Genomic DNA, 16,682 nt, shown 5'->3' with positions numbered 1-16,682 from the left:
GAGAAAACCCTAATGTGTTTGCAGTCTTCTATTAATGCAGCATAAGCACGCTTTGCGCACACCAGGCTTGCTTATTGGTCAAATTAAATTTGTAGTTATTAGGTATAATAGATAATCGTACACTCCTGGTTTATTAGACTGGCCGGACTGCGGTTTATATGTACTTTCCTGAGACAAAAGATGCTACACGACAACTGACAAATCGTTTGAAAGAGCAAGTGCTTACAATCGCATACTTCTTTCTATGGAAAACAATATGAGACTCTTAGAGAGTTTCACAAGCACCTTTTCTATTTATAAACTTAATGTAATTGTTAAACAACTTCGTCTCCCATTTCAGCACAACTGAATTGTGGTCAACCAAAAATTTGAGACCTTCATTACCAACGTAGAGGTACTGCTGTCCCTTCTTAAAGCTTGGACAACCGCACTCCGCTCTTTTCCATATTCTAAACTTGTCTCCGACGTTTATCTCACGAACTCCTGGTTTGTACACCATTACAATTTTTCCCAGTATCCTAATCCAACCATTCTGGCACAAAGTTTGAGAACTGATTACAGTAAATCTGTAGGCTATCAAGAATTTCACTTCAAATGTTTCAAAAAATTTTCATATTTAAGAATTACTTACCAAAGTCACATAAACATGTTTTCCTTATCAGGACAAGAAGTGTAAGTTTTTGCTTCTGTACACGTACTTGAGGATACTTTTCTAGGTACAGTACATGCAAACCAGTTAAATAGGAAATCACAATTTTACTTGATCAATCAATGGATACTGCCGCATTTTGGACGGTCTTGATCAGGTTTTTTGTTGCCGTTCTCAAATTTCTGACATAAAGCACATCTTCCTGTTTGCCAATTTATTCATCTCAACATAGCACCTGTTAAGTAGATCGTAATGATTACCTGCTGCACATTGACAGGAACTTCCTTTACACAACAATGACAGCAAAGCGCTTTCTTGATGAGGTGCGTACGAGAATGTGCACTTGATATCTATGTTTTCGTAAGATGCTGTGATTAGATCAAGTTTTGTACAAATATTCATCAGCAATACACCCACTTTCACAAACAAATTCAAACACACATGCAAACACAACGTTAAAGTTGGTAATTACTAAAAATTCATTGAATAGCACATGGATATTTTTACTTACAATTAATAATACAACTTGATATAAACATGCGTAGATCGACCTATACAATTTACCTGAATTGTAATAGTCGTAAATGGAAACTAGTGCCGGCTGCAGAAATGCTACTTCAATTAGTCTTTTGGCTGTAAAGTTGAAACTGACGAACTGGTCATTAGGAATCTAAATTATAGTGTTACAATTGACATGTTAAAATGAACTAAAGGCATACTGTATAATACTAACGTAATTAAAATAGAAATTTACGGACTTCTTTTCTGTTTTATAAAGATTTATCAAGTCGACTTCACGTATTACTCTCTGTGACAACAAAAATTATATTTTCAAGAGTAATGATTACATAGCTCTGCGTACTTTTAGCGACTCATCATCAACAATAAAGCCTGACCAAAGACGAACCGACACTACAGCCGTACTTGTGTAACCCAATCCTTTGTATCTACGAATTGAGCAACCTGTTTATACAATTATAATCATTATTGCCATGTATTGGCTTATACTTGATACGGACTTCTATTTTCATCGTTTTGTTTGCTTCGTAGTACTTTGTGTCAACCTTAGCAGAAAAGTTACAGACCTTGCTTCCAGTCAGTGTGTTGTATTTCACTCCAGCCTGAGATGCATGGTATAATAGACATTGTTAGTCAACACTTGCTCTGCTTCTAACCTGGATTAGCCCCGTTCCAGACCCTTGTACACTCACTAGAACATTTGAACTTAAAGAAACCTAAGACAATCATAGAGTTAAAAAGTTTTTTACAATTTGTATTGCCAACTAACGTTTATTGTTTGACGAACGTTGGCCTGGTCGCTTTGCATTTGTAAGAACTGTGTTTTAGACTCGTTAGAATTCTTCACACTAATAGTTAGAATAGAGTAATTTCCACGTCTTATCTTAGCATAGGCGGCCAACGCTTGCATAGCGATCACGGTGTCCTATAAAGAACTCTCAATTGTCGATAAGCCTAATTTCTATACAGATTGCTGTTTTACATATACGCATGCAAATGCACTCACGCACACACGCACACACACAGACACAGACACAGACACAGACACACACAGACACAGACACAGACACAGACACACACACACACACACACACACACACACACACACACACACACACACACACACACACACACACACACACACACACACACACACACACACACACACACAATACTGCAAATGCATTAGCAGCAAAAACCCAAAAACTGTATACTGGCATCCATGGAAACAAGTGCAGTATTCCAAAGCAATATATAAAGTTACTACTACACACATTATTTTACCTGTGTTGAGACAAATCCTCCATCTAAATTAGGTTGTCTGTTTAGCCAATTGACGACAAGACTAGAATACGAATCATCTTTTATACAAAGGAAAGCCAATACCGCATATGCAGCCGTTTCAATAGAAACTGCTTTGTTAGGGCTCTTACTAACCCAATCAGCAGTTCTATTCACTAGGAATTAGCAACTCTTTTAGCACTAATTATTGCATTTGTGATATAAAATTTTGCCTACCTTCATTGATACGAACCATGTGCCACAGCTTTCTTAAACCTTCTTTTGCTCCTCTCAGGTCTTTAACTAAACATAAAGCATACGAAACAATAGCTGACTCAAATGCACTGCCATTGTAGCTGTTAATGCTGAAGTTGAGATACTGAGCTGCCCACGTTACTGTTGGCGAAACTCGCTGGTTTACTGTAGTCTGCGTTTCTTGAATTGAATCAACGATTGAACTACACTCGAGAAACGAGATCAAAACGTAAGCCGTTAAAGAGTGAGAATAATTGTGTACACCTCCCTGCCAGCAACAGCAATATAGGGCCATCCTTCACGCACAATCTAAATTTGGTCTAATGTTTTTACCTGAAGACTAACATTTACTAGTCGACCTCGATCAACAAACTGTCCTGTCAGTTCTTGTTGTTTTTCCAACCATTCTTTTCCAGTCTTGATAACCAAAGGATCCACAATCGCACCATTTAATTCCAACTTTGACACTAAGCAAAAGCATTTCAGCACAAAAGCGGTAAGCCTAAAATCAAATGTACTTGGAAACAGTGTTTAGCCATCAAAATCTAGTGTTTGAACCAAGTGCTTCCGTGAGCATCATTGTCTCCGAGTGCACTAAACGATCCAGATGGGCTAGATCTTCTAAACATCATTTGACGACTGTAACCTAAAAAGGTTAAAAACAAATATATATTCTTATGTAGACATAGTTATCATAACATAAATCTACCGTTGCGGATATCGGCAATTCTTTTTTCAAAAATTTGTTTGTTGACTTGTCTCGTATTGTTGAGGTACAGTAGAACAATAACGTTTGTGCAGAAGATATTCATGTTTTGTTCTCCAGATCCATAAGGCTGTCTAAGTAGACTATCAAACCCTTGCAATGATACCACTGGACTTAACATATTGGCTAGAAATAGAGATGATTAATTATCAAATATAACTTTTGCTTCGATGTTGTTAAACGTTCAACCTGTTACGTAGAGGTAACGCTCGACTGAGCCTCTAACCGAATGTGCTGGACTGCTTAGATTAAAATTGAAAATCTGCTGTCCTCTGTTAGCTAGTCAAAAATATAAAGATGTATAATTGTCTTGCTAATAGCAGAAAGTCGCTTACTACTTGGATCTAATAATTTCGGGAAAGACATTTCATTTTCTTCTCCTTCCGGCTATAAAAAGTGAACTATATTAAAACATGCAGGAAAATGCAAAATTTGAAGTAGTTATTCGCTTTACCTCGACTATTACGGTTTTTATCACCACTTCTCGTAGTAACTCTAGCTCTGCAGTGACCTCTATTGTAACCTCGCCGGTAGATAGTGGAACTACAGGAAACAGAAAAGTATGACTGGATTTTGGAGGTATCGTTTCAGTAGTTTTTTTCTCGGTAGCTCTTGCTGTGCCGGCAGTTGTACAGATATCAAATGAATGTGACTTCATGTTCACTGCAACCTTCAAAACAGGACAAGTGAACAAACATGTAACAAACATTCACTTTACTAGAAAATATATGTTCTAATTCAGGTCGAAGCAGTCTAAGGATTTCAGCGAAAAATACTTGATTAATTCGAATTTCATTATCTTAGTGTTCCGCTTTCCATAATTGTGTTACAGTGTCAGCCTGTGTGCATTTTTCTTGCTACTATGACAATATTGCACGCTTAACCAATGTACTATTACTATTCCTATTCTAGCTCAAGAGACTTTACGTATAGGTCGTTTCCTTTTATGTATAGAAATAGAAACACAACCCGCAGCATTTCGAATAGCACGGCTGTTTTGACTTACGTTATCAACGGTTGTTGCAGGGCTGTAGTTGTATACTGTGGCTTTTACAGCAAATTGCTCATTTCGTATTACGGAATATGGCGAAGTGACTTCCAGGAAAATAAGAGAAAATACTCTTAGGCGCTGAGGTGAAGCCATTCCAAATATTCCAGTGCCAGAAATTCCAAAAGCATTGACGTGCCAGGTATTTATGGTGTATGGAACATTAACTCGCAAAGTGTTCTTTCCTCGGTTTCTAGATGAGACATAATGACAAAGGTAACAAGAAAGACCTCAGAAAATAGAATAATTTACCCAATTACTGCTCTCGTCTTGAGCCAGGATTCTGGAAAATATGATCCGTATAGCGTTGGTTTAAAGTCCTGGCTACTTCCAAACGATCCATGACCAATAGTCCTGGTAGTTCTAACCCGACCTTTTATTAATGTAGAGAATACCGGTATCAATATCTTTAGCATGCTGACACACAAAGACACTACCTCCAATACTGCATGAGTCATGCTCGTTGGCAGCTATGCAACAACGAGAGAAAGCAGTGCGACATGCTTCAGTGTGGATCCCTTCAGTATGCATGTTCTTCCTCCCAGCACCGCAGTCCTTACAGTGAACTCTACCACTCTCACAGCAAGCTAATATCATTATAATGTAGTAATTAAATTTTTTACAGGTCAAATATTAAAACATGCCTCACACCTTCCAGATTTGGAAAAGTATGCTCCAGTTTTGCTTGCGGAAAACAAACTGTAAACAGATCGAAACCATTGATATTACAAATGTGTTGAGATATAATGCTGTTTTACTGGGGTTGTAGTCAGTTGCTTTTGACTTCTTCGCAAATACAAGACCAGCATTCTGCAAATGTAACAAGATTAAATTCATATCAGTCTTAATTAGATTATGTATGTGCACGTCATGTATGTGTACGTCATGTATGTGTACGTCATATATCTAATTTCTGCAACATTTTTTTAATACAAAGCAAGCACTTACTGCAGACAATATATCGTTGGTAATCATTCCAATTTACTATCACTTGCAATGATGTACTCATTCTTTTATAATTATTCTTACATAGAATATAATCCTACATGGAAAATGGTGTCACTGTCACGTCCTCCAATTGCATCACATCCCAGTTTGCAGCCTTTAAGATTGTTGAACATCTAAATAGATTGCAATGGTTCTTATTGCTTCAAGATGTTTTAGTAACACTGCATGAAATTATGTTTAGATAACTGACTACCTCTGCCGCTGTAAGTCTGTTGTCTCCTAGCAACTGCACACCTTCATCTACAGCAGACAGATAAACTGTTGTACCAGGAATTCCTTCGATATCTATGGACACCTCTTCATTGGGTGCAAAGTACGGGCGATTAGTTCTTTGTGGTGTTACAGAAATCTAAATACAAATTTTATCATCACTGGTTGGCTATTGAAGCACAATTGTGATACATTATTGGAGAAGGCCAATTGACTGTACACATAAATGTAGTCGGCTACAAGGGATTGTTGATCTTGGTAGTAAACCAGAAGTTTGCAACAAGGACTTGCAACTGGTAACAGTTTGATGCCAATTTGGTATGGCCAGGAGCTGGCAAAGCGACATTTTGAGACTGCAATTTCTCCACGACAAATAAGCTAAAGATCACAAAATATAAGTCATTGGATCATTTAACAGACCAACATCAACTACCGTGTAACAGAGAGTAATTTTTATGCCAGAGTCGGAAGAATTTACGATGAACTGCTCTTCTCCACACGCATTTTCTGAATTTGTACAGATCTGAAAGGTAATGCGTACAATATCGACAAATAATGTAATCAATGTGATTAGCATTATGTCCTACCTGATAAGGTGTACGACGTTGCCGTATCATAAGATATTTGCCATTGGCAGAATCCTCTGGGAACAACTCTGTCTCAGTCCAAGGGTTACCACTTGCCCTTATCTATAAGATACAATGCCAAAATCGTATGTAAATATATGTTGCCACCACTAATAGTAGACAGTGTATTTTAATTATTGCAAATAGGCATGAATATATACCTGCAGTTTAACTTTAACAGAGGCTTGTGGGACGTCAAAAACAAAATCAGCAAATCCAGAATCATCAGTCGTCCGTTTTGATAGAGCATTTCCCGTAAACAATATTCGAGACAATTCTGTCGAATCCTTTGTTTTATAAAATGCCTGCAATGTCACCTCAGTTCTAGCCACAACTGAGCCACCAGGAGTTCGAGCCAAAACCTAAACTCACCAAACTATAATTTCTTCTTTATTTTTTGTTTGTCAATGTATATCAATACATACCTCTAAGTCATACGGGAGTCCAGGCTTGAAGAATGCCCTGCTTCTTGACATATCAAGTAGCACTGATTTGGCGGAGAATACAGTCTTTTCGATGGAGGCTTCTTCGGTGAGACTCACTCCTTCACTCGTGACTATTGCTCTTATCCTCAAGAGTCCTCCCAAAGGAAATCCATACGGCAATCCTTGTTCAATCTTCTTTACGGTTAATCGAAATCGTGCTACACCGTCAACAAGCTGTAACAAATGTTTTATTAATTGTTGAAGTTTCAAACAAACATTTACTGGTTACTATTTGTTCTGCATGATCTGTCCTAATAGGTCGGTACTTGTTTTCATAAATAACACCAGTTTCTATTGCAGCCTTGCCTCTCACTGGCTTACCATAAGTGTAACTGTCATAAAATGAAAACAGTAGACTTAGCAACAATTCTAATTCGTTTATCTCTCCATAGGAGTTATGATAACCATCTACCAAACAGTTTTAAACTGTCTTTATTCAACAATTCAATTAATGTGTTTAGTTATTCTATATTTTATGGTTAGCTTTACTAAAACCCAAAATGTCATTACCACTGACCAATGTTGTAACAAAAATGTAATCTTACGTTGCTGTTACTGTGATAATAAATGGTGTTGTTGACTTCATAATATAATCGGGAGCTGATATTTTCACTTCGTATCGAGGCACAACTGTAACAAAGTCAGAGATTTATTACAATAAAAATACTTTTAAAACTACCGCCTTTCTAACCGTATTCTTTAACTTCAAACTGAATACTGCCCATTGGCAGGATCTTGAGAAATGAGGAGACACATCATTAGCAGTTGCCCTAGTTCAGATGCAAATACTGTTTGTATACCTTACTGTCTTCTTTAGGACGAACATCCACAATCCACATGCCAAATTGTGGATTACTATCAATTGTAAATGAGTCATCAAATAGTGCTGTGGCACAAAGTTGCTTTAGTTAATTAAACTTATTTATCAACGTATAATTCTTACATCCTTTCTGAATGTCGGTAATCCAGCGCCGGATTATAATTCCTTTTGGATTCTGAACAAAATAGACAATTGCTAATCTAGTTACATCTAAATATTAAATTTGAATTTCTCCAACCTTGACATCAATTGTGAGCTGTAAATAAGAGGCATGGTCAATTATTTATAAACCGTATTTGAATAAACAATTCTAATGCAATGTTACCTGCTCTTCAAAACTTGTCAAATTCCAATCCAAACAAGCAACACGAAGCGAGACTAGAGCACAAAAACCATGAAGAAACAGGTCTTGCAAACCTCTTTTGAGAATCTGTTTACCAGTTTGTCCAGGAGTGTAGATGCTCTTGTCCGTGAAAATGTAAGCAGACGCGCCAGAACAGTCAAGCAACACTTTCATCTGACGACGGAAAGACAGAGCAGGGCATTGAATAAGCAGACTAACACTGGCGTTGCAACGAGATCCAGTCGTTCCTCTATCGATGTCTGTCGCATTTAGCTTCACAAAACGCAAACACATTAGAAACAGACAGTTTAGGAAGTTAATCTTCACTGTACCTGGAGAGACAAAGTGGTGGGACTTCCTACAATGAGAACAATCACCCGCAAATTAGATGAATGCAACGCACACGAGTTGTTAGTGATGAGGTAACCTACCAGGTTCAACGACTTTCTGTAGATAGGCCACACGATTACCATCGTTGTACGTCTGGATGTCCACAGTCTGGCTAGAACTCGAATCGAGGTGTAGCACGATGTTGTTAGGAACGCCCAGTTTCAGACTGCCTGGAACTGTCACCAGCAGGTCATCACTACAACAAAGAAGATCTTTACTAAAAACTGACCAAACAGGCATTTTAGCTGCCGTTGTTTCGCATCAACAAAATGTTGTCAAAGCAATCTATCGGTAGTACTCTCAGTTCTAGTCAAATACGCTTGATGCGCATTACCTGAAGACTGCAGATGGCAGTAATAGCGCTATTGTGAAAGCAAAGATCGTCAGCATTCTTCTTCGATTGCCGCACGTAGAATGGTCGTGTCCAGGCGTGCAAAGCTTTGACTCTGTAGTGCGGATGTGAGAGGAGTACCGTCTGCGGTACCGTACCGCCCACTTCCTTCTCATTACATGCACGGTTGATACAATCGGTATATTATGATACAGGTAATTCTTTCCTACTGTGCGCAGGTAAGTGTTATCGCGATGTGTTAATTTTGCAGATCCTGGTTTGAAGACTTTCCAAGGTTTGACGTTGTTTTATGACGACTGTTAGACCGTTATTTAATAGAGTACTAAATAGCAAGGGGCTAACCGAGTCTAATGCTCTTGGATGCAACTGAGAAGATGCTAGTAGAGACGTTACACGTGACTCAGAATTGCTGGCGTACAACGTAACTCATAACAAGTCGTTGGTCGTGTTAAACACACTTAAAGTCTAACGATATCTAGATCTTACGGTTTTTATACCTTATTTTGCTGTTGCTAAAATTAGCATTGTTAGTAAAGAAAATTGGTCTCGTGCGCAAATCGTGGAACGTTGTGCACAGTTCGATGCTTCAAAGAAATGAAAATACTTTTAGCATTATTGCCAAAGAAAATGATCAACTCATATAGTATATTGTCTAATATGTAAGCAGCAGTTTGAGTACCACACATTTAGCTTACATAAGAGTATTTAAGGAAACTATACAAATTCAAGCATTTGGCATTGAATTGGTAGGAGTGTCCATTGTGTAAACATCCTGGAAAGTAAAACGTCAATGTTAGTTAGCATTGTTTGCTACTAGTAATAAGTCTATTCCAATAAAAAGCTCTTCTCATCTGTTATGTAATTAATTTAGTATTATTAGCATAAAATGAACTGTAGACGTTTGTCTGCTCATGACATGACATGACAAACATGACATGTGAAGGTACCACTCTTACAGATAGTCTTTCGTTCCTGTCATGTGGTTAGAGTGTTTTCAAACACTTGTCTTCAAATTTCTTTAAAATTCTTGCATTAGGTTCTCCACAGAGACCTTTCTGATGCAAAGCTTTCCCAGTTAGATATATCACTATTACAAAATTTCAAAATGGATTTCAATGTGATTTTAAAGCGTCATTTCTGACCACCTGCTGTTCTAGAACCTTCCTACAGCTGGCCATAAAACACTGCTCTTGGGATTCTATCATCTCTTTTTCGAACAAGATGGCTACATCATCGAAGTTGGGCTTCTAGTGTTAGTAGAGCCTCAATTCAAGGTGTGTTACATTTCATCAGAATCTCGTTATTGGGTATCAAGTCTTGCTATTATATATTTTCAATTTTGAAAAGACATCGCAAGTGAAATTGGTCGAGCTGTTTAATGTTGTGTATTCTATACAGTGTCCACGTCACACACACACACACACACACACACACACACACACACACACACACACACACACACACACACACACACACACACACACACAAACACACACGCGCGCGCGCACGCACGCATGCACACCCACACTCACACTTTAAAAAGACACACACGCACACAGACAAACGCGCGCGCGCACACGCACACACACACACACACACACACACACACACACACACACAAACAAACAAACAAACAGAAACACTCACGGTCGCTCGCCAACCTGGAAAACATTAGCAACAGAGACCTACTACTATATACTAGCATCCATGCAAACAAGTGCAGAATTCCAAGCAATATAAGAAGTTCCTATTACAGACATTATTTTACCTGTGTTGAGACAAATCCTCCATCTAAATCAGCTTGTTTGTTTAGCCAATTCACGATAAGGCTAGCAGACGAATAATATTTTATACAAAAGAAAGCCAATACCGCATATGCTGTCTTTTTGATGGACACTGCTTTGGTAGAGCTGTTGCTAACCCAATCAGCAGTTCTAGTTACTAGAAATTAGCAACTCTGTTAACTCTAATTAAATGATGTATTTGGTATATAATATCTTGCTTACCCTCATTAATGCAAACCATGTGCCACAGCTTTCTTAACGTTTCTGTTGCACCTCTTCGGTCTTTTACTAAACATAAAGCACACGAAACAATAACTGACTCAAATGCTGTGCCATGGTGGCTGTTAATGATGAAGTTGAGATACTGAGCTGCCCAGGTTACTGTTGGCGAAATTCGCCCATTTATTGTAGGCTGTGTTTCTCGAATTACGAGATCAAAAGGTAAGCTGTTAGAGTGTGAGAATAACTGTGTACACCTCCCAGCCAGCAACAGCAATATAGAGTTATCGTTTCACCCACAATCTAAATTTGGTCTAATGTTTTTACCTGAAGACTAACATTTACTAGTAGACCTCGATCGACAAACTGTCCCGTCAGTTCTTTTTGCTTTTCCAACCATTCTTTCCCAGTCTTCATAACCAAAGGATCCACAATCGCACCATTTAATTCCAGCCTTGACAATAAGCAAAACACTTCAGCACAAAAGCTGTAAGCCTAAAATCAAATTTAGTTGGAAAGAGTATTTAGCCATTAAAATCTAGTGTCTGAACCAAGTGCTCCCGTGATCATCACTGTCTCCAAATGCACTAAACGATCCAGGTGGGCTAGACCTTATGAACATCATTTGACGACTGTAAACCAAAAAAATTTTGAATAAATAAATATTTTATGTAAATAAATAAATATTTTATGTAAACTTAGTGATCATAACATAAATCTACCGCTGCGGATATTTGCAATTCCTTTTTCTAAAAGTTGTTTGTTGATTTGTCCCGTGTTGTTGAGATATAGTAGAACAATAACATTTGTGCAGAAGATATTCATGTTTTGTTCTCCAGATCCATAAGGCTGTCTAAGAAGACTATCAAAACCTTGCAGTGCTACCACAGGATCCAACACATTGCCTAAGAACAGAGATGATTAAGCATCAAATATAACTTAGTCTTTGACGTTGATAAATGTCCAACCTGTTACATAGAGGTAGGGCTGGGCTAAGCCTCTGACCGAATGTACAGGACTGATTAGATTAAAATTGACAATCTGCTGTTCTCTGTTAGCTAGTTATAAGAGAAAGCTATAAGATTGTCTTACTACTAGTACAAAGTTGCTTACAACTTAGATCTAATATATGAGAGAAAGATTTCTCATATTTTTCTCCTTCCAGGTATAAAAAGTGAACCGTATTAATACAGGTAGGAAAGTGCAGAATTTAGAATAGTTATTCGCTTTACCTCAACTATTACTGTCTTTACCACCACTTCTCATAGTAACTGTTGCTCTGCAATGACCTCTATTTTAACCTCCCCAACAGATAGTGAAACAACAGGAAACAGAAACGTGTGACTGGACTTTGGAAGTATCGTTTCAAATTTTTATTTCTAGGCAGCTGTTGCTGTGCCGGCAGTTGTACGGATATCAAATGAATGTGACTTCATGTTCACTGCAACCTTTAAAACACGACAAGTGAACCACCATGTAACGAATATATTCACTTTACTAATTTGTAAAAGTTCAAATTTCGGTCAAAGTGCTTTAATGATTTTAGAGAGATTCACTTGATTAATTCGAAGGTCATTAGCTTAGTGTTTTGCTTTCCTTAATTGTGTTAGAGTGTAAGTCTGTGTGCAATTTTCTTGCTACCATGACAATATTGTCCGCGCATGCAATGTTGCTCTGCTATTCCTTCTATAGCTCAAGAGACTTTACGGATAGGTCGTTCCTTTTATTTATAGAAATAGAAATAGAACCCGCAACATTCCAAATAGCACGGCTGTTTTGACTTCTTTTGTCAACGCTTGTTAGAGGGTTGTAGTTGTATACTGTCGCTTTTACCACAAATTGCTCATTTCGTATGGCGGAATAAGGCAAAGTGACTTCCAGAAAAATAGGAGAAAAACTCTTAAGCGCTGAGGAAAAGGTATTCCAAATATTCCAGTGCCAGAAATTCCAACCGCATTGACTTGCCAGGTAGTTACGGTGTCTGGTACATTAACTCTCAAAACTGTCTTTCCTCGGTCTCTAGATGAGACATATTGACAAATGTAACAAAATAGCTCAGTAAACAGTATAATTTATCAAATTAATGCTGTCGTCTTGAGCCAGGATTGTGCGAAATGTGATCGATATAGCGTTGGATTAATGTCCTGGCTACGTCCAACGATCCATGACCCGTAGTCTTAGTAGTCCTAACTAGACCTATGCATTAATGTAGAGAATACCTGTGAGAATACTTGCGCGTACTAAACAAAACAATAAACCGTACTTCCAAAACTGCATAAATCTTGCTTAGTGGCAGCTTCGCAACATCGAGAAAACGCATCAAGACATTCTTCAGTGTGAATGCTTTCATTCTCAATGTTCTTTTGAGAGTCGCAATCATTGTAGTGAATTACACCATTCTCACAGCAAGCTAATCACTAAACTCTGTAACCTATTTCTATACACACAACCTTGCATTAATACATCTCCTACCTTCTAAATTTGGAAGAGTAGACTCCAGTTTAGCCGGAGGAAAACAAACTTTAAAATAGATAGCAACCAATATTTTATTAAGTAAAATCTATGCAATAAGTTGTATTTCTTTTACCGACATTGTAGTCAGTTGTTGAATTTGTTACAAATACAAGACCAGCATTCTGTAAATAACGGAATTAAATTTATATGATTGTGTTAACAATTATATTGATATCAAGCCTATCTAGAATATATTACTTTCTTTGTAATAGGTATTACGCGACAAATATTCAGTTATTGCAAACAACATCAGCATAATCAATTTGTCAGTTTTCAAAAATATATAATCGGTGTTTATATAATTTGTTTTACCACACAATAAATTCTTGCCTGAAGGATAGCGTGGCTGTCATGCTCTCCAATTTTACAATTTTACAAAATATAGGAGTTTCAACTTAAACATAATCTTACTTTGCTGTTACTGTTATGTCAAAAGGTGCTGTTGATTTCAGAACAAAATCTGGAGCTGATATTCTTACTTGGAATCGAGATACAACTGTAACACAGTCATATAGATTTGTTATCATAAACATTATATTATAAAATAACGTATTTAACCGTATTCTATAACTTCAAATTGAGAACTTTCCATTGGCATAGCCTTGTAAGATTACCAAACACACAATTAGCAGTTGCACTCATTCTGATGCTCTTGAATTGTTTGCCCATCTTACTGTTTTTGTTTGGACGAACATCCACAGTCCACAAGCCAAATTCTGGTTTACTATCAATTGTATGTGTTTCATCAAATAGAACTGTTGCGCAAAATTACTTTAGTAATAAAAGCTGTTTTACCAACGTTTGTAATCTGACTTGATTTTTGAATTTTTGTAATCCATCGTCTAATAATGACTCCTTTGGGATTCTAGACACACCGAGAAATTGCTTATCCTTTCACATCTAAGAAATCAATAATTGATTTTCTAGCCTTGATGTCAATAGTGAGCTGTAGAAAACAAGAATCAGTAATTATTTATATAGACAAATAAAATTACCATACGTATATGTATGTACCTGCTCTTCATAGCTTGTCAAATTCCAATCCAGACAAGTAACTCGAATCGAAACTAGAGCAGAGAAACCATTAAGAAGACATGTCCTGCGTGCATACAATTTCTGAAAACTGATTACCATCTTGCCCCGGAGTATAGACGGTTTTGTCCGTAAATATGTAAACAGACGCGCCAGAACAGTCAACCGATACGTTCATCAGGCGGCGCAAAGACAAAGCAGGTCACTGAATCAGCAATGTAACGCTACCATTGCAATAACACCCGGTTCTTCCTGCATCGATGTCTGTTGCATTTATCTTCAAAAATTGCAAACATATTGTAAACAGACAGTTGGTAGTTTAAGAAGTCAGTCTTTTGTACACCTGAACAGAGACCATCGTGGGACTTCCTACAAAAATTAACAATCACCCACAAACGAGATGCATGCGACCTAGCTAGTGCAGTTGTACGTATCGACTCCGTTTTGAAAAAACTTACCAGGGGTAACAACTTTCTGTATGTAAGCCACACGCTTTCCAATGTTGCACGCCTGAATGTGCACAGTCTTGCTAGCAATGGAATCGAGATGTAGCACGATGTTGTTGGGGACGCCCAGTTTCAGACTGACTGGGATTGTCATCAGCAGATCATCACTACATGAGAGGAGATCTTTACTAATGCACGAAAGACTGACCACAAAAGGAAATTTGTGTGCAAAGATGTATTCTCAAAGATATCTAGCTGTACTACTTTTTCTTTACTGAAATAGCTACATGCTCGATCCATCTAACCTGAAGACTGCTGATGGCAATAACAGCGCTGTTGTTATAGCTAAGATTTCCAGCATTTCCTCTTTGATTTCTGCTCGTTGAATGATCGTAGAGTCTTGGCGGGCAAAGCTTAGACCCGGTAGAGCAAGTGTTAGACGAGTAAATTGGGCGGTACCGTACACTCTATATTTCATTCTCACATCATTGCAACTGTCAATGGAAACGGTTTATTGTCACACCTACAGCGGGCTTGTTTGATTGCAGTTGAATTACTACAAAAGATTTGAATTTATTACATTGAAGCTGTCGCATGAAGACTGAGAGTGAAAGAGAACGTTAGTAATGATTGTACATACAATATATTTTTATGACCTGTAGATACAAAACACGCATGCAGCTGTGCCTGTTCCTGTGCTTGTGTGTGTGTGTGTGTGTGTGTGTGTGTGTGTGTGTGTGTGTGTGTGTGTGTGTGTGTGTGTGCACTGAAGTAACTAGCCAAGATGCTTTCCATGCAATGGTTTACTCGGACCTATTATAACTTGTAAGGGTAAATTAATTAATTTAATTAATATTTAGTGATTATCTGCTTTATAAAGTACAGTAATTAGAAGGTATTGTACGTCTAGCAATCGCGGTAGATAATACAAGTGTGGATGATTTGTGTGTCAAATAAGGGTAATGACGTCATAGTATACTGTCAATGCTTTAGCCTCGGTGCCCCAAACATATTATTTTACAAATTGCGTGTGGGTCAAGCATTGCCATATCCGGGATAAATATTATCGGGCCTCTTAATTACAGAGTCTTCGAGCGGTTCAAATCCTAACTGTCACGAAAGACGTTCCGACGGACCGTAAACTTCACAGGCGACTTTTAATTTCTTCTATTGAAGACAATGCTGATATGATTACACGGGTATGTTACCATTTTGCTGCTTGTTTTCTATACTGACTTGTGATTCTTCATCGATTACGGAGTCCGGCAATGCCACTGAAGATACATGTACCGGTAATTAATTCATAGTTAATACCTTATAGTAGATTAATTTAAAAAGTAATTGATATATCATATGTTGTTTATTTGATGCCTGTCCTGGTAAAAAAATATTCTTGTGTTTTATGTGTGGCGTGAGGTAGGGTGAAGAGGTGGCGATGTGGTGTAGTGTGGTGGTGGTAGTGTCGTGTTCGTGATGTAACCTCCTCGTACCAGACCCTCTGCTCGAGCTGTTGTGCCCGGTTTGTCATATCATACAGAACCTGGCAGGACAGTGCGAGGAGATGGTGTTGGACTAGGCAAGTGATGGGATGTTGATGGTGGTGGTGGTTGTGGTGCTGGATGTAGTGGTGGTGGCCGTTGTAGTGGTAGTGGTAGTGGTGGTGGTGGTGGTGGTGGTGATGGTGACTGCGGCGGCGGCGGTGGTAGTTGTGTGTGTGTGTGTTTGTGTGTGTGTGTGTGTGTGTGTGTGTGTGTGTGTGTGTGTGTGTGTGTGTGTGTGTGTGTGTGTGTGTGTGTGTGTGTGTGTGTGTGTGTTGTGTATATGATGCATATACATGGCACTTATCACAGCCTCGATGTTCTCAGCTTGCTTGTACCTGAATCAAAATGCAGTGTGATGCAGAATAAATCACCTACTTTTGAAGCTGCTTGGAAC

The 16,682-nt window shown here is 38.1% G+C and overlaps 1 protein-coding gene across 1 annotated transcript; it reads right to left on the bottom strand.

Moving 5' to 3' along the window:
* Nucleotides 1-129: 129 nt before the first annotated feature.
* Nucleotides 130-8,858, bottom strand: LOC134198616 (alpha-2-macroglobulin-like). Its single transcript, XM_062668028.1, has 41 exons — nt 8,735-8,858; nt 8,442-8,596; nt 8,343-8,368; nt 8,106-8,283; nt 7,993-8,045; nt 7,906-7,923; nt 7,791-7,842; nt 7,648-7,733; nt 7,539-7,581; nt 7,393-7,477; nt 7,077-7,179; nt 6,788-7,021; nt 6,524-6,724; nt 6,324-6,425; nt 6,170-6,259; nt 5,929-6,114; nt 5,720-5,875; nt 5,565-5,639; nt 5,277-5,328; nt 5,170-5,217; nt 4,956-5,105; nt 4,771-4,891; nt 4,477-4,711; nt 3,925-4,140; nt 3,806-3,857; nt 3,660-3,749; nt 3,414-3,596; nt 3,263-3,350; nt 3,038-3,206; nt 2,687-2,972; nt 2,453-2,625; nt 1,938-2,093; nt 1,825-1,884; nt 1,658-1,770; nt 1,512-1,596; nt 1,383-1,457; nt 1,214-1,319; nt 910-999; nt 780-851; nt 632-712; nt 130-573 (listed from the first exon to the last, which is right to left on the bottom strand). Exons 1-41 carry the CDS (start codon nt 8,788-8,790, stop codon nt 266-268), a joined length of 4,908 nt encoding a protein of 1,635 aa, XP_062524012.1. The 5' UTR covers nt 8,791-8,858; the 3' UTR covers nt 130-265.
* Nucleotides 8,859-16,682: the final 7,824 nt, after the last annotated feature.

This window comes from Corticium candelabrum, chromosome 2 (assembly GCF_963422355.1).
Source record: "Corticium candelabrum chromosome 2, ooCorCand1.1, whole genome shotgun sequence".
NCBI classification, from domain to species: Eukaryota; Metazoa; Porifera; class Homoscleromorpha; order Homosclerophorida; family Plakinidae; genus Corticium; species Corticium candelabrum.
This window is presented reverse-complemented; position numbering and strand designations above follow the sequence as displayed.